This window comes from Zeus faber, assembly GCF_960531495.2.
Source record: "Zeus faber genome assembly, chromosome: 15".
Classification (NCBI taxonomy): Eukaryota; Metazoa; Chordata; class Actinopteri; order Zeiformes; family Zeidae; genus Zeus; species Zeus faber.
The window spans coordinates 6759461-6784384 of NC_137194.1; the positions used below are offsets into that span (position 1 = coordinate 6759461).

General features: G+C 44.5%; 2 protein-coding genes across 2 annotated transcripts in view; both read left to right on the forward strand.

Annotated features, from left to right (window-relative positions):
* Nucleotides 1-3183: 3183 nt before the first annotated feature.
* On the forward strand, nt 3184-8074 carry LOC307241529 (E3 ubiquitin/ISG15 ligase TRIM25; the record flags this gene model as incomplete). Its single annotated transcript, XM_080015679.1, has 4 exons — nt 3184-3810; nt 5546-5685; nt 6394-6561; nt 7366-8074. The coding sequence occupies 4 exons, from the start codon at nt 3184-3186 to the stop codon at nt 8072-8074; spliced, it is 1644 nt and encodes a 547-aa protein (XP_079871805.1).
* A 2586-nt stretch (nt 8075-10660) lies between these two features.
* Nucleotides 10661-24924, forward strand: part of LOC307241723 (MICOS complex subunit mic25a-like) — a 93638-nt gene continuing 79374 nt past the window's right edge. Inside the window, exons 1-4 of the mRNA XM_080015932.1 lie at nt 10661-10836; nt 12576-12672; nt 14265-14409; nt 14903-15047. Coding sequence (XP_079872058.1) covers nt 10753-10836; nt 12576-12672; nt 14265-14409; nt 14903-15047 — 471 coding nt within the window. The 5' untranslated portion in view covers nt 10661-10752. The remainder of the gene's footprint in view (nt 10837-12575; nt 12673-14264; nt 14410-14902; nt 15048-24924) is intronic.

Consider the following 24924-nt stretch of genomic DNA (forward strand, 5'->3'; position numbering starts at 1 on the left):
GGGTTCTGTCCCCTCTTCGTCAGCGGAGGGAAGAGTCCGTGGGGCGGGGAGGGAATCGCTGCTCTCAAAAACGATTCTGTCGAGAGGAGACCAGGCAGCAGAATCGGAACATTACGTAATGTATCCGTAACAGTGATCTATGTGGGAACAGACTCTATACGGAACTTTTCTGTAAAGGAGGCCAGTGTGAGGATGACTACCTACTGCTTTTGCCAGATATTTTTTATCCAGCAATGTTACAGATTCCATGTGGGAAATAAGTTTTAGTATACAAAAAATTAATTAGCATCGAATTTCACAGTATAGTGTAGATATCGTCCAATTACTTGATGCTAAATGTCTGTCTATCTAGTGGTCCACAGCATTTTAATTAAGTAATAAGTTAGTCACTTATGACTAAGCATGCAAGTGATTAAATCATACAGGGAAAGAACCATGATCTCATGAATCGTCCACAATTAAAGACTATTGGAAAAGACCCAAGGACGGAAAGTTATCCAAAGGCAATAGCAAAAAATGTTTATCTTGTTTCATTTCTTTTTTTTGTGAGGCATATAACAGAACGGATGCAGCAAAAAGGCCACGATCAACATACAAGCTCTGCAGCTGCAAAAACCACCCAAGCCCAAAGCTCAAAGCTGTGGGAGAATGCTGAACCCGCAGAGAAGCTCTGAGCCCAAATGAAATGAAATCAATTCATTAATTTAATTTGAGTTTCATTCCTTAAGATTTCTACAATTTCTCCAACAACACCCTTGCGTCATTAATTTCAGACTCATTTGAATGACCTTGAAGGAGCATTTTCCTGTGGTATAATATAACCAGGATTTAACCTGGTTTACGCCTGAAATTGATCGTCCATGATTCCACTACTTCACACATATCTCTCTCTATAGATCAAAATGGGCCAAACGAAACTATGACAAACACAATGTGCATTATTATCAGACATAAATATTCATAAAAATAACTGCAATATGGCTTTGAAACAAATAGATATTGGGTTTTTTTTAATCTCCAGTACGATCATAGCTCATGACCTTTCAGTGAATCCATCTTCGTCATACTGAAAGGGAATGTGGACATTCAGCTTTTGTCATGTTGTCAAAACAGAACAGAAGATTTCGTTTTAGATGCCAAAGCCAAGCCGTGCATTAACAAAAGAAGGCATGAGAAGCAAGCGGCATATCGAAAACGCCAATTACACACGTGGAAGGAAATAACCGAAGAAAACACTTTTTTTTCTCCGTTAAAGACGATGCCGCAGTCCCAAAGCGGTTCTGTTGTTGATACAAGAGTAAGTGCATGTTACACGATCTATCTCCTCAAACTTCAGAGACTATCAGGAGCGGGCATTACGGGGTATTTGAACCAAATGTTTCCAAAACGTCTCTGAGGGCCGTCTCTGCGGGGACTAACTGATTTAATAACCCTGACATTTTAAAGTAAAACATCCAACTACAATAGGGTATAAAAGGGTTTGTAGGGGGGATGTCTGTAAGATGGCTGGAGATTTCACAGGCCGACATCGGAAGGATCGTTTCACAGCCCAGTTAGACCTCCCTGCAATGAGGTAAAGAATGTAAAAGATCTATTAAAGATGGATGTGGTATTCAGTGGCTCAGATGGGATTATGCATCAATCTACTCCAGAATATAGCTCCTGATAATGGACCCAGGAGCCTGAAAAAAAATATTTTCATCAACCCTCCGTGCGAAAAAAAAAAAAAAGTCTACTAATTTTAATTAGTTGGTTAGTTGATGCGAAAGCGTCAAAGAAATGCTCCTCTCTTGGCTTGTATTACACCAGCTGAGTTCCACATCTTGATTTCTGCTGAGTGTTTGGGAATCAAAAAGACAACGGATGACACACTGTAATCACTGAACGAACAAACTAAATTTCCGCAAAGCCAAATTTAAATCCATGCATTCCTTTTTGATAATATTCTAATTTGTTTTACTCATTCGTCTAACTGCCTGTAACACAGAATGTACAGTATACGGGCAACACTTCTTCTCTCTAATTCACTCACTTCCAACTCCAGCGATGCATGACTGCCTTCCTTAACCCTCCGTCAAATTTCTACCCTGCCGGAGCCGTCCCCGTGGCCTGCGAGCGCGTCGTCGTGCCTGGGACTGACTGCGGCTCGGTTGCAAAGCGGTAGTTCACACCGGCTCACGCACACACAGCGTGCACAGGGCTGGCGGCGCTGCCCCAAAGTGGGAAGGTCCTGGGTTCGATTCCCGCCCGGGGCGCCACTGGCGCCGTGCTCAGTGAGGATGAGGGGCTTTTCCGGGTGGAGTTTGCATGTTCTCCCCGTGCTCACATCAGGAAACCCAGCAAAAAACAGCGATGGACGTATCGCTGTAAGCTGCCCACTGCTCCTGGCTGCCCCCCGGAGGAAGGACGAGCCAGGATGGCTTAAAAGCAGAGGACAAGTTTCAACGGCCACCGAAGCGCGTGTGTGTTGGTTGTAACGTCTATTTCGTTCACCAAGCGGAATTAGTTGTTCAAACAGACAGGTTTTAGGTCTTTTAAAAGTCTTGTTTTCCAGGAGGTCGAGCTGAAAGACATTTCCCCCAGTGCTGTTTACAGTCAGCAGGACACGCGCACACACGCGCACCCAGGCACGCACGTACACACACACACACACACACACACACATACACTTACACATAATGGGTCTTGCTGCAAATAATTTTCAACCATCGAAAAGTCTCCTAACTTCTCAGAGGAGCATTTTGTTCTGTGGCTCTTAGCTGAGACCTCTGTTTGTATCATGATTATTGGATTGGGAGCAGTTCTGCATTACACCAGGTACTGGATATTTTTACCGTAAACACCAACCCCTATGACGAGGACTCTTGGTACTGGCACTCAGCATATTTTCTTGAATCGGGAATGCAGTTATAGACACCTCTCCAGGTGGCGTACTGGCAATGGTTAAGGATGTTGACTTCCTTATTTACAGTATACTCTATGTCATCGCGGTGTTCTTCCAGCAGCACTGCAGACTCACGTTTTGCTTCCCCACTGCAACACTTTCTTTCCCGCAGGATAGAGGGCTAAAAGGAGTTATCCGTTGTGAGAAGCAGGCCATTGGGGGAAGGAAGAACAAGAAGCAGCAGGACAGCAGGTGAAAGCCACTCTTGAAGTCGCTATCGACCGATCTCTCTTCTCCCCATGTCTTTGTCCAAGCCGGAGGAGCTGCTGGGCTATGAGCTGAGCTGTCCCATCTGCCTGCAGCTCTTCTCGGACCCGGTGGCTCTGCCTTGTGGCCACAACTACTGCCTCCCCTGCATCAGCCAGGCCATTGACACCGCAGGCGGAAGTGACAGGACCAACCCGCCGCGGTGCCCGGAGTGCCGCGATGTGTTCGAGGGGGTCAAGTCACTGCAGAAAAACCTCAAGCTCTTCAACATCGTGCAGGGCTACAGAGCGGCCACCACCTCGGTGGACTGCGACCCCGAGAAGGGGCAGAGTCTGGTGGTCTTCTGCGACCACTGCATCGAGGGCTGCAGGCCGGCCGTCAAGACGTGCCTGAGGTGCGAGGTGTCTTTGTGCGACAGGCACCTGAAGAGGCACCAGGAGAAGGAGTCCTTCAGGCTCCACGCCTTGGTGGAGCCCCAGAACGAGGCGGCCACGAGAGCCTGCGTCAGCCACCAGCGCCCGCTGGAGTACTTCTGCTCCAGCGACATGACGTTGCTGTGCAGCACGTGCTTCATCGAGGGCTCGCACCAGAACCACAAGGTGCTCACCTTCGAAGAGGCTGAGAAGGAGATGAGACGAGAGATGGAGAGCCGCAGCAAGGTAGAGTGATTCACGTCAACTTCACTTGGCCATTTGTACCGGGGCTTCTGCACCGAGTTGAGGAACGGAAACTTGTTTTTAAATCTCTACCACTGGTGTGAAATGTTTCGTTCCCTTAACATGCCACGGAAAAAAAAAGTTAGTTTTCAAGCAGCCGCCCATTTGTGTTTTACCTCCGCATTCCCAAACGTCGTATCTGCATCACATCTCGGCCTTTATTCAATGTTTATAAGATAAGATAATTCTTTATTAATCCCTGTAACAGCAGCAAAAACGTTGTGGTCAACAAAGAGACACAAATGAAATGGAGATGAGAAATAACACGTGTGTGCACAACTATCTACACAAAGTTAAGATGGAGTAGCACTATGCTGACTGGCGAAACATGGGAAGGGGGTAGATAGTCTGCAATAAGTACAAGCTACAGTATTGCAGCATTAAACAGTATTTCAATGAATTTCAATGCATTAAACTCAATGCATAGAAATCAGTCATCCGAAAAACAAATGAGAAAGAAAGAATTAACTGGTCTTTAATTTGTCCAAACCCGGTTTAGGAAAGTTGGGGGGGTTGGGGGAGGATCTGTTTTCATACCTGATATTGACAACCGATTTGCACATAGATGAAAATCATTTGGAGCCACAGTGGAGGATGTAAGCATGAGTAGAACCGCACCACCTCTCACTCCAGCCCTGGTCATCACAGATAAGATAAGATAAGACAAGATAAGACAAGATTAGATAAGATAAGATAAGATAAGATAAGATAAACCTTTATTCGTCCCACAATCACACAATTGACATTGTTACAGCAGCAAAAAGTGACAGCAGAAAAATAACACAAAAAACAGCATATCAGGGTGAGCACTATAAACAATGTAAAATATATAGAAAAAAACACCATAAATAGGAATCAGTACTGAATGAAATGAACAGAGTACTAGATAAATGAACGTTAAATCACGATAGTGTATTTTTGGTGAAATAGTCATTGTTTGTTTGCTGTTAGTCTTTGGATCGACCAAAAACAAACGTTAAAGGGAAATACAATGTGCGACAGTCGTTGCTGATCGTTAAAGACACCAGCACATGGCCATGACTTTTGGCCATTTTTATGGGAAACGCAGTTAAATGCAGCAGTTGTGTTGTGTGACCTGAGGGGCTGGCGACATTCCAAGTCTCACACAATTGAATATGGTGGAATACAGTACAGGGGGGAAAAAAATACATTCATTTGCAGTTTCTAAGCCCCGGGCAGTGATTATTTCCATTCCCAATTATGACATTTATAGACATTTGGCTGATCCCCAAATGATCCTGAAGTATAGAAAACATGTCAAAAGATTTCTCTCCTACCCAAATGACTGATTTGATTTCACGCAGTTGCCAAGCTGCTTTCGCACGCTTACTATCTTGTTTACATTTGGTCTGACTTTAACGACCGAAACATGAAACTGGAGCTTCTCCGAGTCACATGAGCCTCGTGATGGTACAACAAGTGACGGTCAATTCAGGTCTGAGGCACAATTCTTTCCTACCTTTGCATGTCCTTCCACATGCACTTGCACAGACACACATGCACGCACGCACGCACGGGCACACACACACACACACACACACACACACACACACACACACACACACACACACACACACACACACACACACACACACACACACACACACACACTCCCTCCAGCAAGAGAGGTTCCTAGAGCGATCCTGTGTGTATGCAGGTGGTGTCGTGCAGGCTGCAGATGACGGAGAACCTCCTGCAGAAGGCGACGGAGGAGCAGGGGGCTTTGGAAGACGTGGGAGACAAGGTGGTCAACAGGGCCGTGACGCTGATGGACAGCATGGCCGCCTTGGTTCACAGGTATTAATTCAAATTTTCCCTGAGCATAGATGCATATATTTCAATATGCCCTATTCACCTCTCATGTTGTTAGGCTTTTAGATCCACTGAAAATATAAATGCTGGCTAGATAGATAGATAGATAGATAGATAGATAGATAGATAGATAGATAGATAGATAGATAGATAGATAGATAGATAGATAGATAGATAGATAGATAGATAGATAGATAGAAAGATAGATAGATAGATGCATGGATTGATAGATACTTTATTCATCGCAGAAATTGCATTAAACAGGAGCACTGGTCAAAGCAATGGGCAATATATTAATTGCCATTTACAATAAACCTAAAGAATTAACAACACACATTAAACCTCTGTATCAACAATTCACACAATCAAAAATAGGAAATTGTGTTTGTGTACATTAACGTATTGGAAATAAAATACAAATACTGTGTGTACACTGTGTAAACACAAAAATGCAATGATGTATTTTGACTATTTGACTTGTACCGATTGTAATGTCTTCTATAAATGTAATAATAATGTGATTCAGTTTGAATATGGCTATTATTACATACGTCAACCGAAGGTAGAACCTTATGCTACAGTATGTACTCATATGCACATTTGCTCTGGTGCAAATTAAGTCTTTAGCTATTTTGTGCACTATAATTCAAATATACAGCAATAGATATATAGACGATAATGTGTTGTGTGCAGATACCAGGAGCGTCTGAGCGTACTTTTGGAGGACGAGCGAGGGCAGCGCAGAAATAGCTGGCAGCTTGGCCTGGCCACGCTGGAGGAACAGCAACACCATTTGTCGGAGGTCCAGATGAGCGCAATGCAGGCACTTGCTGAAACGGACAAATGTCTCTTCGTGCACAGGTGAGTTTCTTCCATAAATGCTTGGGCTGTCAAATGATTAAAATGTATGAATCGCCATAAATTGCCTGATATTTGTGTAATTAATCACAAATTTTGCATCCACTCAAATTTGTCCCAAAAGAAAGATTTTTGTAGTTAAAAAAGCAGAGCATTGAGTTACAGCAATATTATGATTTGATTGTTGAGAACAGAAACACAAAATAATCTGCAACAAAATGTAGTTAATGGCATTATTCCCCATAATCAAACCACCATCATTCTCCTAATAATTTGCTCTGAGCCAGTTGCTAAGACGAACAAGCACATTTATATGAAAATTCTATAGTAAGACATGAAAAACACAAAAACAAAAACAAAACAATAAAATGTTTGCAGTGGACCCCCTGTAATTCCTAGGGGGACCCTTAGGGGGCCGCATACATCGGTTTGGGAACCCCTTGTATATAAAACAAATCTACATTCCTGTTTAACATCATATCTAACAGTATGTAATCCCATTTTAGGTTAAAAAGTATTGCAGTCAAAGAGTTACTGCACTTTGAAAACTGTGTTGTGTAACTTTGTAGACGGTCCCTAACACACCCCGAAAATGCGGTTATAGCGCCAGAAAGATTAAGAGCCCCTGAAAATGTGCCGTTATAAGGCGTTATGCACCCAGCTGTTATGAGACTATGTGCAGGGCCAGTTTCATACCAACCAAACATGATGCCGCGAGCTTCAGCAAAGAAAGGAGAAGCCGGGGAGTACTGACAGAAGAAGAGTGAAGCTCAGATCAGGAAGCGTCTTCTTCTTCCTCTCTTCCAGGTTCCTGCTGATCGAACCCCACACGAGGGAGGCGCTCACGGGCACCGTCCATTCCAAGCTGCCCTCCAAGGTCCCGCTCAACACCAAACGGCTGCAGGCGGGTCTCCGCACCCAGGAATTCCACGCCGAAATGACCCGCTTCCTGGAGTTCCTCCACGTGCTCCTCAACCCGCTGGAGCTCACCTTCAACCCCTCCACCAGCAACCCCCACCTGATGCTCTCCAACGACCTGCGCACCGTCAAGTACAGCCCCGGCAAGCAGGCCTACGGCGAGAGCCCGGAGCGCTTTGCCAGCGTGCCCCAGGTGATGTGCGCCCAGGGCTTCTCCGGCGGCCAGCACGTATGGGTGGTGGAGGTCGGCTGGCAGAGCATGTGGTCGCTGGGCCTGTGCTACAAGAGCCTCCTCCGCCAGGGCGACCACAGCCGCCTGGGACACAACGCCGTCTCGTGGCGACTGCAGTGGAAGAACCGCAAGCTGACGGCGTGCCACGCCTCGTGCAACGTGGTGCTGGGCGAGGTGGTCCGGCAGCCGCTGCGGGTCGAGGTGGCGCTGGACTACGAGGGCGGGACGCTGGCGTTCCACAGCACCAAGGGCCGCCGCGAGCACCTCCACACCTTCAGGGCCGCCTTCCGGGAGCAGGTGTACCCGGCGTTCAGCATCCACTCCACCACGCCCGAGTCCTGGATCACCCTGCAGAGCGGGATGTGACCACAGCTACGATACCGTACTACATCCCTACCTAGTACATGCAGGTGCTAGTAGTGCCTACTAGTAGTACCTACAAGGTACTACTAGTAGTTGCACCTACTACATACTCCTGAAGGTGTTTCCATAGGACTGGGGAGAATCCACAGCCTCGGCGACCATCTGACCGCCCCGTAACTAGTGTAGGTGTATACGTGCGATGGTGGAATGAGGAGGCAAACACTGCTGCACCTTCATTTTTTTTTTTTTTGATGTTTTGTTTTAAATGAACATTAGATATTAAGAACCTATGTTTCTAAGCAGTTTAGTTTGGGGAATCTATGAACTGAAGCAACTGTTTCCCTGTTGCCTCAATCATCTCCTTTAAACGCAAATCAATCAAACGCCAATCATCAAGTATGTTAAAACCTGTTACAGAATAAGATTCAAGATTCAAGATTCATTAATATGGGTTGTTTAGCACAATTTCCCTGTTTTCCATCATCTCCTGTCGCACCGATTACTTTGGCTACAACGACTTCCTTAAACATGCTGCTGAAATGATCATGAACATAATTTCAACATCGTTATCTCGCAATTCACTGATTTGAATCAAACAAAGGGCACAATGTTTTAAGGGGTCCCTGAAAAATGACTGAAACTATTTGAGCAACTATTTGAGTACTTTGTAATATTTGTGATATTTGAAATATTAAAAGTTTGCACAAGCTTGGCCAAATGGGAATGGTTTGACTGGAATGCTGCTGAAAATGGCTTACTAGAGGTTTTCTGGACTAGTCATTTCAGTCATTGGATGAATGGGGTTTATGGATATTTAAGTTTTGTGTGTGTGTGTGTGTGTGTGTGTGTGTGTGTGTGTGTGTGTGTGTGTGTGTGTGTGTGTGTGTGTGTGTGTGTGTGTGTGTCTGATTGTCAACTTTGATATTTTCTCTCCATATTAAAAGGTCAGATTTGGAATTTGGGTGTTGTGCGCTGACGTTTGATTTGTTCACGCGCAACAGAACGTCCACGTGGGTCACCTTTTGAGATCGACCTTGGACGTACCCTCTGCGGGACACGTGAGCTTGCGTGTTTATCCTGCAAACACACGCTGACGCTTGTATTTGGTTCATTGCATCCATGGAAAAAGAAGCCGCACCCGCCCCCCGCTCTGAACCTCTAGCCAGCATACAGCATACTGCAGTAAAACTACTACTGTTAATGCTACTACTTATATTTTACCCATTACTTCATGTCCAGGCAGAAAAACTGCCCCTTTGTCGCACTGGTAGAAGTCACTGTAGGTAGAGCTGCAACGATTAGTTGATTAATCGATTCAATTAATCACCAACCATTTTGATCTCTGATTAATCATTTTGAGTCATCTTTTAAGAAGGACAAAGAGTATGTTAGCGTAAGAGTAAGGGTATTTTCTGGTTTCTTTAGTCCTGTATGACAGTAAACTAAATGTCTTTGGGCTGTGGACAAAACAAGACATTTGAGGACGTCGCCTCACACTGATTGACATTTTTTCATTTCATTTTATGGATAAAACAACAAATTGATTAATAAGAAAATCATCGGCAGATGAATCGATAATGAAAATGAATCGATAGCTGCAGCTCTGATTGTCGGTCATCCATTCACGAGGGAACCTGAAGCTGACGTCAGATTTCTGGATTCCGGGTATGACCCACGTTGGCTGTGAATGTCGGTCTGCGAATTTTCGAGTTAAAAGGTGCCTTGGAAGTCTTTTAAAGTTAAAAACTGCCACCGAAAATGTTGCAACCATCTTGTGTGAAACCTCAACTGTTTTACTTTCCATTTTTGTACATTTTGTATAGTTTAGCTATGTCTCTATGCATTTCAATGGACGCGATCCTCCATAATAATAATAATAATAATAATAATAATAATAATAATAATAATAATAATTACAACAACAACGAGAATAAAATTGTAATAATAATAATAATTTATAGCAACGACAATAATAATAATAATAAAAATATAAATTATTATTATTATTAATATTATTATTAACATTATTATAATTATTAACAATAATAATAATAATAATAATAATAATTACAACAACAACGAGAATAAAATTGTAATAATAATAATAATTTATAGCAACGACAATAATAATAATAATAATAATAATAATAATAATAATAATAAAAACATAAATTATCATTATTATTAATATTATTATTAACATTATTATAATTATTGACAATAATAATAATAATAATAATAATACATAAAATAATTATAACGACTACAACAACAATAATAAATACATAAATAAGTTATTATTATTTAAATTATAAAATAATAATACATTAACAAACAAACAAATGCATAAATAAATAAAGAAATAATAATTATAACTACAACTACAATAATAATAATAATAAATACATAAATAAATAAATAGATAATAATAATAATAATAATAATAATAATAATAATAATAATAATTAAAAAAATAATAATAATAACAGAAAAAAATGCGTCAACATAAATCGTTTTTTGCTGATTTCCTTGATGGATGAATTCGGGGGATCGCCCTCAACCAACCTGGCAACCACCGTGGAACACCCCAGCTGTCAGAGTTCCACACCGTAGGGGAGCCGCCGTGGGACGAATAGCGTTTGAACCCTTCACACGGAACGTTTCCAGCCTGATCCACGGACATGGGTTCCGGCGAGAGCACCACCAGGAAAGTGTCCTTCGGCGTGGACGACGAGGACCGAGTCCGAATCCTCCGAGGAGTCAAGGTAATGCTCGCTGCTCTAGCTAGCAGCTAGCCCTTTAGCCGGTTACCTGGCAGTATAACGCCTGGGTGCTAAGCTAACTAAGCTATCCAAGCACCGAAGTGGACGTTATCAAACACACTCCACGGTGTGGAGGTGCAGACCCGGTCCCCCGTCTGTCATGCCATGGTAACGGGTCAGTGGTTCTCAACCCGCGTCTCGGGTTGGGACGGGTCCCCAGGGGTCTTTCGAGATGTCAAGGGGGTCCCTATTTCCTATTCTCCTAGTCCCTACTTCACCGTTATTCCATTTAGCACCGTTGGAGAATGTGGAGTAACAACTGTTTAGATCACAGCTTCACTGTTACAATTCACTGTTCCCTGACCGTGGCAAGGACCGTGTGTGGAAGTTTACGAAAGTTAGGAAGCGTAAGCAGAGAAATGCTCCGGGGGGATAACACGGCTCAAGCTGAATTACTATACGAAGCCAAAATACAAAACACAATCGGACATTATGAATATAGTCCTGGCTGCAGGAAAAAGCTGTCGTGGTGCTCGACTATGGTTAGGACAGTGGTTTTCAATATGTGGTATGGGGACCTCCAGCGGCCCTTCAAGAGCCTCCACCAAAACGACAATTCAAAAAGTGTAACTTCCTTCGTTTATAAGACGATGGCGCCGTTAGAGAATGTACAATGACTGCTGTTTTGACATTAGTTACACTGTTATCTCCCTGTAACTGTGGTATATAGGTGTGGACGTTTGGACTAAATTGTAATCCAACGAAAACAGAGAAAATCTTCTCAAATATAACCAAATACGATTTCAAATTGAGGGCCCTTGACATGACGAAGGTTGGAAATCACTGTTTTGGAAGACGGTTCAGATCAGTCAGATGAAACTGTCATGGTCAAGAATGAGGTGATGATTTTACCACACTTATTTGTATTGAATTTTCATCGTATTTAAAAAAAAATCTCTCCGTGTAGCACTTTGAGTTTGAGTTGAGTATAAATTGTGCTACACAAGTAAAGATAATAATAATAATAATAATAATAATAATAATAATAATAATAATTTTTAGTATTATTATTATTATTATTATTATTATTATTTTGAATCAATTAGTGAGAAGATGTCATGCAGAAAAGCTATCTTTGACATTGAACATTTGCAATCACAAAATCGTCGGTCAATGTTCCTCAGCTCAACATTCTAAACATGGGCTTAAAATTCCCCCCCAGAGATTTTGACGGAAACATCCGAATGCGGAATGTCGATGATTTTGCAAAAACATCGCAGACGATCTGCTCCGATGATTGCGATTGAAGACAGTAATTGCGAGGGCTCTCGGCGGGGGAAGGTTCTCCAAATCGAGGCCGAATCCTCAGAACATTCAAACGTTGTGAGTCACAGAAACAGTGAGTCAGCCCCCGCTGTGGCTTTGTGCTGCTTCAACTTTCCTCCGTACACACATACACAGTCTGAAAGAAGTCAAAACGTTTGTCTCTGCTTTCACTGTATGCCAAAACCGGGGGCTATGGTGCACTTTTGGTTGTTTGCCTGTATTTGCGAGGACGCGAAGCCCCGTTCCACTGGATGCAATTAGTCACAAGACGCATGACGTTGGGTTTGCACCAGTTCATGCACAATCTTGATTTTAATCCTGTGGCTGCCCTCCATGTTTTCAATGACTGAGGTGAGTTATGCTGTGAAATGCATAATCCATTGCGTAGCCATTGGGTCACGGTCTGCTCTCTCTAGCTGTCGGAGGATGTTCTACAGAGGATGAGAGGAGTGGCGAACATTCCACCCAGCAGGACAGCTCCACCGAGCTCGGTCAACCCTAAAAAAGATCCAGGTGAGGCATTCACAACATCTTTTTTAGCCTCTATATAATAATAATAAGTACCGTATTTTCCGGACTATAGAGCGCACCTGTATATAAGCCGCATCCGCTCTATTTAAAAAAAAAAGAGATATACAAGCCGCACCGGGCTATAAGCCGCAGATATCTATGTTGAAAAATTAGATATTTACTGCATGTACAGAACGATTTTGAACTGTAAATGTACATGTATGTACCTGAACAGATTCTTTCCGAACAGTGCCTTTTAACACGGCAGCAACTTTGCTGATTAAAACAGAACAGAACCAAGAGAAAAAAACCGGCATTTATTTACCTTCATTTCTCCTGTGTTTGAAACCACAAGTCACTTTAATCATCTTCGCTGAAACCCATGAAGTCCTCTTCTTCGTGTCGGAGTTGAACAGCCTCAGAAGCGCTTCGTCACATCTGTCTCCATCAGTCTCGCTCTCCGTGTCACTGTCATCCTCCGGTGAAGTTGACTCTGAAGGTGCGCCGCTCTCTTCGCGTAGCAGTCCAGCCTTTCGGAACCCGTTGGTGATGGTGGATTTTTTCACAGCACTCCACGCTGTTAGGGTCCACTGACAGACATCAGAAAAAGATGCTTTTCGCATGCGGCCAGTTTTTGTAAATGACTTCTCACCACTTGTCATCCAAGCCTCCCACTCAACCCGGAGTGCAGCTTTAAATGCCCGATTCAAACTGATGTCGATGGCCTCAACTTTAAACTTGCATCATACGAACTTCTTCGTGTGGGTTCCATGATGAAGGGGCGAGGATTTGAAAATAATTACCAGTTGGAAATTTATCGTCCGCGTTCTGTCTGTTAAAGAAAAAGTAGCGTATTCTTCTTTGCATTGATTTTTCGTCTATCTTATTTTTGATTCTAATTCCGGTTAGAGCGCTCCTAGCGGTGGAAGAAAAATCCACAGAATAGCCGCACCTTTGTATAAGCCGCATGGTTCAAAACCTAGGAAAAAAGTAGCGGCTTATAGTCCGGAAAATACGGTATTTGTTTTTAGTTTTATCAGACAAGGGACGACACATTCTCACATTCCCTCAATCTGATTTATGTGATGCAAGAGTTATGCAAAAAATCAAATGGAGAGGAAAAAAAACAACTTCTTTCCTTAATTTTGTTATGCACAAATGGCTTCACACAAACAATTTGAAAGGAATTTATAAGACAAGATAATATTTCATTGGGGAAAAGCCATGTGTTACAGAAGCACAAACAGTGCAAGAAGCATCAAGAAAGGGATACAAAGCAAATGAATAACAATCTCATCAGCACAGTTAACGCAGCATTCTAGAAAGTGCAAACCCCAGTAAGGAATTTTAGGATTGTAGTTAAGTATATAGTAAAGTGTAGTCCAGCTTTATAATCAAAGGTGGTATTATAATGCCCAGAGTACAATATAATATAGTCATATAAACTATGATTTAATAGAATATACTATACTATAATAATTATAGTATAATGTACCTATATCATATAATAGAGTGTTGTATTTAATAAGTTAAGTTATGGATTTGTGAATACCATTTATCTCTTAACTGGGATGCACCCTCTGTCTTGGTCCCAGGCTCCTCCACAACCCCCAGCCCCAGCCCCAGCCCCCGGCGCAGCCCCCAGCCGCAACAGACGCCACAGCACCGTGCGTGGGCTGAGCCGAGCACCAAAACAAATATGGCTAAATCGTCCGATTCAGCCAAAGATGAACAGAAGAGGTGGGTTGTCTGTCATGATGATGATGATGATGATGATAATGATGAATATTTTCTCTTTTTTTTGGGGGGGTGGACCCTGGAATAAGTCAAGGTTCAGTGTATCACCAGAGGACTCTAAAATGGAAAAAAAAACAAAAAAACACTCAGCAATCTTAACCATCTCTGATTTTGGTCATTGGGGTGATGGGTCGCAGGATTCCTTCCGGGGGTTCGACATACCACAGGGTACCTAGAGCTTGGCCCTAGCGTGTCTTGGATCGAAACCCAGGAAGACTTTGGCTCAGAAAAACAAGCATAGAGGCCGCTAATGGGCTTTAACTAGATTCAGGAATCCAGTTTTCCGGCTTTTACTCAAATTTATCTTTGTTGCAGACCTTACTATGAGGTATGGAAGTGTCAAACCATGCTGTTTGTTTTGCCTGGTGTGTGCTGACCCCTTGTGGCGTGTGTGCGTGTGTGCGTGTGTGTGCGTGTGCGCGCGTCTCTCTCTCAGGTTTGAACGGCAGCAGACGATACTGCAGGAGGAGCTGGCCAAGGTGGCACGGAGGGAGAGGGAGGCAAACAGGGAGGAGATGACCAAAGCTCTGAACAGGGAACGGCTCTACTCGCTCCAGGAGGTCGACAAGGCCCAGGAGCTGGTACGGTCGGCCTCAGCACAGTGCTTTCTGTTGTCAGTGCTTTATGTTGTTTGTACCGTGGCTGTGGTCGTGCTCTATGTCTACATGAGGGTTATTCTTTTCTTTTCTTTTCTTTTCTTTTCTTTTCTTCTCTTCTACCGGTTGAGAGCAGCACAGCAGACATAGCTCTTCCTTTTCCAGAGCATTACCTTTCTTGACTTTCCAGCTATGTCTGCGTTTGAGAAATGACTCGCACGTTCTTCGCCCCAAAGCTCCCGATGGTAGAATTTAGGTTTTTACACGTGTTTAGTTCGGGGATAAAGCTGCGTAAAAGCGGATTCATTGTAGATTTATTTATTAATAAATTAGTTTTGTTTTTTTTGGTCTGGGCAAGTAATGAATTGGCCTCGGTCAGGTTCTCTCGGGGGGAATCGTGTTGGCTGGCGCCGTGAATTGCGATTGTAATTTCCCGGGCATTAATGTTGCCCCCCCGCCCCACCTCTTCATGTGTCACTCGGCTGCTTGTTGTCCCCCCCCCCCCTTGCTCTTTCTCCTTCACTCTCTCTCTCCTATTCTGCTCTCTCTCCCTCTTTTGTGCTCTCTTTTCCTGCTCACTCTCTTCTTATCCTTGACCTCTTCCCCCGATATTTTTTCTTCTCATCCCAATCAGTCAGCCTCTCTCTCTCTCTCTCTCTCTCTCTCTCTCTCTCTCCCTCTCCCCTCCCTGCCTTGGAGACGGCATTATCGCCGTGGTGCAGCGCCATAAATTGCACCCGGAGAGTTTTTTCTCCCAGTGGTTAATAATGCGGGGTGGGGGGCGGCGGGGGCGGCGGGGGGGGCACAATCTCCGTGTTGAGACATGCTGTAGCGTCCAACAACCATCCCCCCTTATCACCACTCCAGCACGCTTTCCACCGCTAATGGGAAGCCGCAGCAGTTGGGGTGCGGGCAGAATGGCCGATTCAACGGCCGAGGGTGGCGAGGCCACGTCGTAATCAGCGAAGCGCACAGTAATGTGCGCCCCACACGCCAAGGATAATCACGCTCCGCGAGCATGCGTGCACAGATGTGCATGCAGGGGATGTGCGGGCTCACGTACGATATGTACAGATTTCCATAATGATCGTCCTCTTTTCCATGTTTGGCAACCCCGACAAGGGGCAAGTCACAAAGATCAACGCGGGCATAATTGCTGCGAGACGGCCACAAACCTAGCTCTAATTGAGCGATTGGTGAAGGAATTGCTCTGTCTTACAGCAGAGAAGCGAGTCAGGCTGTTTGGCTTCCTCATTGTAGTCCCTGGGCTGGAACAAAAGCTGTCCTGTGTTTTTTGGCACACATTTTGTTACGTAGCTCAGCCTCAGATTGACGTATTAGCACCTTGACAGAAGATCAAAGTGTGTCTTTGCTGTGTAATAGTACAGAGATGGGGAGAAGCTGAGAGAAACACTTGTTCACAAACCGACCGCCACCAACAGGTGACCAGGTGCGGTACAGACCCTGCTGCTAAGATATTGGAGATACTCAAGGAAAAGTCAAAGTCTGGTAAAGTTTATCCATCCATCTCTGTTTATTTTCCATACTTGGGACGCAAGCACCCGTTTCAACAAATTACCTCTGAGTCGTTTTTTGGATCGTCATTTTAGTCCCCTTGTCTTGGATGGATTTAAAGAAAGATAAATGGATGGTGGACTTCAAACCGCCAAAGCAACTTGACGTAGACAAATCTACGTGCGTGGCCAGAGCTGAAAGCTAGCTGCATTTGGCTGGACTGCCATTGTAAATTTGACCCTGCACAAGGATGGAAGACGGATAGACACGAGGTAAAACTGCTGACTCAACGTTTCTGGGTTAAAAATGAAAAAGGAGCGAACCGGGGATGAGACGCACGGCGCCGAGAGAGTGAGCCACTCGACCACTCAGCCTGGAGAGGGGAGGGGGAGAAGAGTGGAAGATGAAGGAGAAGGGTGGAGGAGCAAGCAGGTGGGAAGATCAGAGGAGCAAAACGCGGGGGCAGGTGCCTCTTTATTTCCCATTGAGGAGAGGCGGAACAAAGGGACACGAAGGGGACACCGGTCCACGTGCTTTCACCGAAGACTCGCAGGGGAAGGCATGGAACGGCGGGAGAGGAAGAGGAAGACGAAATTTTTACAGAATCGAACAGGCCTATTTACTCTTTTGCTCCCTCGCTCATTTCAAGTTCAAGTTCAAGAGATTATTTGTCACATACATTTACATACGGTCATACATATATGCAGTGAAATGTCATGACACCCGGTGATTACGCACAATAAGCTCTAAAAATACAAAAAAATACCAAAATGTGCGTAATCGACACAAGGTGTTCGCGCAGGCAGCCGCAAGTGGAGGCTCCTGCCCTTGGTCTCCTTCCAGCTGAATGACCCGACACCCTCCCTCCTCTCCCAGCCCCTTGGCCCAAATTCCCACATCTCTCCTCCATCGCTCTCCCCCCTTCTTTGAGCCCCGCTCGACCGCCGTCGCTCTGCGCCCTGTGGCTCGTCATTGTAAATGGGAAATCTTCCGCAGATTAATTTCAGGATGAGAGAGAGGGAATGGAAGAATGGGAAGAAAGGATGTGAGTTGAGCTAAAAGGGCTAAAGAGGATTTTGTCTTTTTAATAATGTGTTAATGGCCTTTTGGCGCCCGTTGCAGCCTGAATTAAAAAAAAAAAAGAATAGAAAAAAGGGTGATAAGTCACATTAGCATACGGTGGGTATCTTTTTTTTTTTTTTTTTTTTCTCCCTCGCCCCTTCTCTCTTCACTCAGAACAATTAGAAAAACCCATTTCATTAAGCCGTCCTTTAGCTCCCCCTGTGATGGAGCTTTGCAGCTCATACAATATGGCATCCATGATCCACGCTTCCCCTCACTCTCCGTGCGACCCCATTGAGACCGGCCGAATCACAGTCGTGAGTCAGCAGTTACAGGACAAGGATGGCCGCGTGACTCTGCTAAATGGGGGTTAGCAAACTCAAGTTGTAATTACATCAAGCACCGTCTTGCCGGTCGAGGGCGAAAATCTCCTCTAGACTTTGCTAAGTTCATATGCCAGTTTGTTATATTGACGGAGAGTATACACGGCCTCCCCTCCTCAAGAAGCACTAAAGGACAGTTCAATGATCTTAGGTGACGGGTGTTTTGAAGCTCGTGGGTGGGCTCGAGTTTTGCTCACAACCACAAAATGGTTACATCCAACAAGGGATAAGTGTGTGTAGATGCAGTGTCGTCAACACTCAACAAGGCTTGGACGATTGTTTTTTTTGTTTTTTTTTGAGGGGGGGGGGGTGATTTTTTTTTTTGCGTGATTTTGTCCTTTTTATATTGCTAATTTAATGGTCCGTCTCCTCGAGAATTAAACCCTGCAAATAATGAACCCGTCTTTAAAACCAAGTGTGTCGCCGCTGACAATGATATGCGTTGCTTCTCTGTGTCATTTACTTCCTGATGAAATCACCTATCACGCTGTTTATTTTATTTGATAGTCCTCACTTTTGGCAAACCGCGTGGCTTCGATGTCACAATGAGCGATGTCACACTCAGCCAGTCAAAAGCTTGATTCATGTCCGCCAGGGTCCACCAATCAGAGGAGAGGTTCTTGGACGGATCCAATCAGCTTCAAGCCATGTGCGGCTTTTGGATTGTGTTGGCGCTTTAGACCAGCATAAGTTCAGCCATTTTTTTTCTGCATGATGGTGGCAAGAGCTGTCTGAGGCCAAATGGAGATGGAGATTGGAGACTTTCTACACCAGCATTGGAAATTGTATTTGCAGACAGAGGCGACAAGGAGCAGGAGAGTCATCCGAGCCCGATCCGTGAGGATGGTTGGCAAAACACGCGAATATTGGCAATCGCCGTTTTTTGGGCTGACGGTAGGAACATTTTGGCATATGGCCCAACCCTACATTCAAACTTGACTTAGTAGGGTACATTTTTGAATTGTTGTGGATATTCCAATATTGAGCAGTTGCACTCATTGGTCTTCTATTAAAAGTTACAAAGGTGTAAAAGTTGTGTTGTTTTCAGTGTTAAACTTAGGCGCAGGCTTTACAAGCAATGGCATTCATTCAGTGCAGTTTAGGTATTTTTGAAAATGTGAGAATTATAACTTTTTTTAATTATTAAAAAAATAAATAAATAAATCCTTTCAATTTTCGAGCGCCTAGAAGGCTTGAAGCATCTGCAGAGAACTGCTGCATAACCTTTAACATGTGCTTGTGGAACGCTACCTTCCAAAGTCACTAGATGGCAACATAAGCTTTCCATATGCCAGTGGCAAATTTCACTCTAACGCTGTACAAAATACAGTCTGATTTAAGGCGTCTCATTTTTCTCTCACTGAAAAAATAAGACTTGTAAGTCGACAGTTCTTGTCATACTAATCTAATCTGCCTGATCGCAATTCATTTCACAGTATAATTTATAATTCCCTGACCTTTCATGTGAGTTTTTTTTTTTTTTTCGTAAGTCCCAAATTTTGGTCGTCTTGCCAAATTCGAAATCTATTCCATATTTTTCTGCTCTTTTTCTGAATCTGTTCATCTGTTTCCATCTTTTTTTGTGCTCCCTTTGCTCCTCTCCCATTTCTCCCCACCTCTTATATATTTTTTTAACTGACCTTTTGATCACGATCTCCAGTCTTTGTTGCGCTCCATTACTTGTTGTGCTTCTCGACTTGTCTGATTGCTTCACATCACTCTCCCATATTGGCCACTTATTTCTATTCTAAGATTTTTGCATCAAGTCGGTTTGACTGATAAAGGTGAGGGAAGCACAATTGAACTATATAACAGCCGAACGATTTAAACAATAGTTCAGAACTCATAGCATAGTGTTGACAAAGGATTTGAATGAGCTTCATTACCTCTCACTAGGCGAGGACCATCCATCCATTTATTTCCCCCACATGGGACAAGGACCAGTTTTGGGCAAGGCCCAGGTCACATCAACATTAATGATAGAAATATTTCCCACCTCATTAAAGTCCTTTCAATGCAGTAGTTGCCATCACTGGATTTGCTTCAGATAGTTAGAATTTGCTGCCATACCTTTGCCTATAGTTCAATTTTGGTAGAGATTGACATGCAGATTTGTGGCACCATCAAACAAAAACTGATTTGGACACGGGGGCCTCTGAAGGGCCCATTGGAGAGCTCCAAAGGAGGTAGCTGTGTTACATATCCTATTTTATCCCATTCTTCAGTGGGAAACGGTGTAATTCTATTTCCCTACCTTGGGTTTTACTGCATATATGCCAATCAACTAATTGGGAACCGATGCAGCCTGCTTTTCAAGAATACGCAAAGGAACCTCTCACTAAAAATTCTGTAGGGACCGGGTCTTGGATGGCTTTGGATGCAGGTCTAAATTTGGAGCAGGTTTACAATTTAGCTTACCCTTTCGTTGCTGTTGTTGTTGTTATTGTTGTTATGACACAGAGGAATGCTTTAAACAACCAAGGACACATTAAAACCTTTCTTGCAACAAAGAGGTTGTCATAACCCCCCCCCCCTTTGCTCAAATGAACCTCTCTCTGAGGGAGTAGAGCGTGCACCTCCATCTATAGGTTGTCCAATCACGTCCAAAGACGTGCTTGGGTAGAAAATGACAACCTTTTATTTACAGGGCACTTACTGAAACACTGTCACAAAGTGCCTCATGTCCAATACAAATATTGAATAAATAGAGAAACATTAAGGGAAAAAAAAAAATGAAATTCATGCTCCAGGGCAGCTGACGAGAATAATTCAAGCGAGAATAAAAAAGCTTCCACGGAAAATGTGCAGCGGTAATCCATCAGTGTTGTATATTTCTTCGAGGGATGTGCTATCTTTTCCTATTTCCCATCTAGTCCTTCAGACCTCGAGCAGAGCGGCCAAAATTCCAACAAGGCTTTTAAAAAAATTTCAAGGAAGGTTTTCGGGGGGCAGCAGACTGAGCTCTTTAACTAGACATGGCTAAGTCAAGGCATTTCATAAGGCATTTCTCACTCCCGGTAAAGTTCATAGAACAACTGTGACACAATAAAGCAAACTTGGCGCTGCTTTGAGAGATGTTCCCACGGGCTAAATGTTCCCCCCCCCAGTGCTTTCATCCATCGGTGCTATTACCGTTGAAATGCAGATGTTTGATGGCACTGACAAAGAATACCCACCTGATCCCGGAGCGCCGCGTTCCTCCGCCCACGCTACAAGTACAACCGCCCCGCAGTTTAAGCACGCGCCACCAGGCCACGGTCAAATTCGCAATATTGTTTTCCCCTGGACGGATTTTGGTACACGGCACCACTTCTGAAGATAGTGTTGAGATCTATCATATGTCCGTCAAAGGCGCTGCACAGGGACGAGACGGATGTTCGGCTTTGATTGGAGAACCTGCCTCTCCCCATTTAAGACCCACACTCGTCTCATCAGCCGGAGATTGTCTGTTGATGGAACAACAACATTGTCTCTCGCCGGCGCACACACACTCGAGAAACTCATTCAGGCTCCTGTTACGGGTGGGAGGGGAAACAGCTGGGATTCCTTGGGTACGCAAAGTCACACAACACACACACACACATGAACACACACACACACACACACACACACACTCACGTACGCACACTACAGAAGCGAATTTGAGGCAGATGGGGACATGCTTCATTATAGTGCTACATATGAGTGGGAAAATTGCTTCTAGTTTGATCATGTACTCTTTGGTGTGCTTATTGAGTCAGCCATATGGTGACACATCCCGTCTATGCAATTTAGATAAGCTTTGTTTTTCTTTTTTTTTTTTTTCTTTTTTTCTCTCAAATTGAAATGGATTTAAGTTTTTTTTTTTTTTTTTTTTTTTTTTTCCCCTTTTCTTCGTCAAGCTGACTGCACATAGCAAGTGTTTTGTCTTTGGCTGCTGTAGGAACGTGCCATTTTGTCCTCTCAGCTCTTTCAGGAATGCTTCAAACAGCGTTTTGGGAACCTCCACTGTTGTGGTGTGAATACGTTGACATTTAGTGTTAGCGGACACTTTCACCCAAAACAACCGACATTGAGTACATTTGTCGGTTGCAGTCAAACCGACTGTACTTCATAGTCGCCGCTTTTTGCAAAGGAATGCAGCTCTGTTTTATTCCACTGGCTCCTATATATGTGATTGCTACACACACACACACACACACACACACACACACACACACACACACACACACACGAAGAGATGTTTACTAGGGGTGGGGGCACCTTTTTACCATCCTGGCCTTTCTCACAATTGAACAATGGTCTCACTCACTCAATTACTCACTCATTCTTACCTAAGATGAAAAACGCACAGCCAATGCATTTGTACACACATACCCCCATGCGTCCATGTATTCCTCATCCATTGAACACACACACACACACACACACACACACACACACACACACACACACACACACACACACACACACACACACACACACACACACATGCACTTTATCTTATCACAGTGTTCCTTTGCCGCTCAGAAGGTAAAAAGAGGAAAGGCGGCAAATAGGATAGAGGAGTGGACATGTGGAGAGAATGGATGGAAGTGCAGGGGGCTGGGGAAGAGGCAAAATGGCAGGGGAGGAGAAAGGGAAGGGGGGAGGCGAAGGAGGAGGAGGAGATGGGTTGGTGTGGAAGGGGCGGGGGGTGGTCGAGATAAGCCAGCAGCGGCTGTATCAGTAATTGTAATCTGCGGCGGCTGACATGGTTCTGCATGTAAAGCTATTAGGGGCTGTCCGTCGGTGCTTCAGCTAGCCAGCGCCGCTGCGAGGTAAGCTGAGGCACAGGAGGCTGGTATGCAGTGGGACGGACACAGAGACAAGGCAGAAAGACAGACAGGGAGGGAGGTAGGTAGGTAAGCAGACCCGCTTGGGGGGGGGCGGATAGAAGTGGAAGGACATATAGACAGATAGACGAGTTGAAAAGTTGACAGGTAGGCGGATAAGTCACTGAGGCGTTTAGGTATCGGCGTTTCCATGTCAGCAGGGCAGTCACGCGGGGGGCGACGAAAGGGAGGTAGAGGCTAGAACATACCTTTCCATGGACACACGTACTCACAAAATGTGACGGCACATCAGAACGCACCCTGCGCGCCAACTTAACACTCAAACCTCAAACTTTGTTCAAGCAACCTGTTGTCTTGTCTCGTTCAAGCCATCAAGCGTTTAGATAAACATTGGGTAACATGAGAGGGGCGTATTGCTCAGCGCAGGGCCGGCACAGTTGCATGTACACAGGCTGGCCAATTAGCAAATCCAAATCAGGCTGCACTAGACCCGGGACCGTGGGCGTCACCTGCACAGTCCATGAGCAGGGTTTCTGTCATCGTCTCTCTTGTCATGAAGAGGCAACGTGACGCAACGCTCTGTCTCGCGGCCGCAGCCTAGAGCTCTCAGCACGCGGAGCGCTGCCCCCAGCCCTGGTCCTGCACGGCTACTTTGATTTGTTTTTAACAAATCAAAACTCTCGAATAACTCGATCGCAGGAGGTTGGAGTTGGAGCATGACATAACCAAAAAAAAAAGTGAGAAGTGGCGGACAAAGGAGACCCCACTGGCCCCATTTATACTGGTCTCTCTCTCTCTCCAGCTGTAATTATCAGCCTGATTGTTATTGAGCGCTAATTTATTGCCTCGCTGGGAGCTATGAGTTAAATAAACGAAGCAGAGTAAATAAAGGATGGGGTGGTGCAGAGCGCCACCACTATCAGATGGCAGTGGGAAGGACACACACACACACACACACACACACACACACACACACAAAAATGCCTCCAGAGGGAAAGGACGCGCCGTCGGAGACAATGAACATTGGTGCGTTGCCCTCGCTATGCTGTCTTGGTGCGTTTTCCCACCTGATCCCAAAACGGAGCGCTAACCTCCTGTAGCACCTTCTGTGGAGACACACACAGACGCACCGAGGCCAGGGCTCAGCCAGGCGCCATCTGCCGTCCCCGTGGTCCTCCCCGAGGACCTATAAAAGCCTCTAAACTGTTACAGAGCATAATTGCAATACCTTTTCCAGAGCAGTCTCTTCCCCCCCTTTTTTTTTTTTTTTCCCTCCTACTCCCTCGCCCCTCCTCTGCATCTAGCTTTTAAGCAGACAGCTCCCACCTCCAGCCGTTTACTGAATCGATTTGTATGCAGGGGTTGGCATAATATAGGATAATACATTTGTCAGCTAATCTCCTGCTTAGCTTGTGGCTAGCAGCTGCCTCATTAAATTATGCAGCCTCTAAATAACTGCAGTGTTTTCCTCACTCCAGATTTGAATTTGTTCCTCATTTTGGGCTCGTCTGTCCGTCCTTCTTTTTTTTTTTCTTTCTATAAGGTGCTGTCTAATCTTGTTTTCCTTCCACAGAGCTCCTCAGTCCATAGCAAATGAAATACTGTAAATCGCAAAGTCGCATGAGTAGCGGTTCCGACATCAATGGAACGGTGTTGCAAACGACAACGCATGTACCGAAGCATGTGGCAGTAACGGAGGAGAAGGCGGGCACTAGACTGAGTGAGGATGTGATGACGTGAGGGACGTTATGGTGTATGGATATACAGGACTTCCTTTGTGGTTACCTATTATTATTATTATTATTATATTCGGGGGGGGGTGGGGGCGTCCAGCAGGCCGGATAATTATGATGAATCTCCCTCCCTGCATCCTGTACGTGCGGCTGCGCGTGTGCACGTGCAATCTTGTACATGCACATTACGGCGAGCCAGCAATTCCAGCCTTCACAGCCCTGTCGTTAAATGCAGGGCCGGGTTAATCATGGCTGCTTATCAATATCCCTTCTTTTGTGCTTGTGTATTTTGTGCTTTGAATCATCATGTTGTTGTTATTACAGTAATATAAAGCAATAATAAACAACCAGAAAG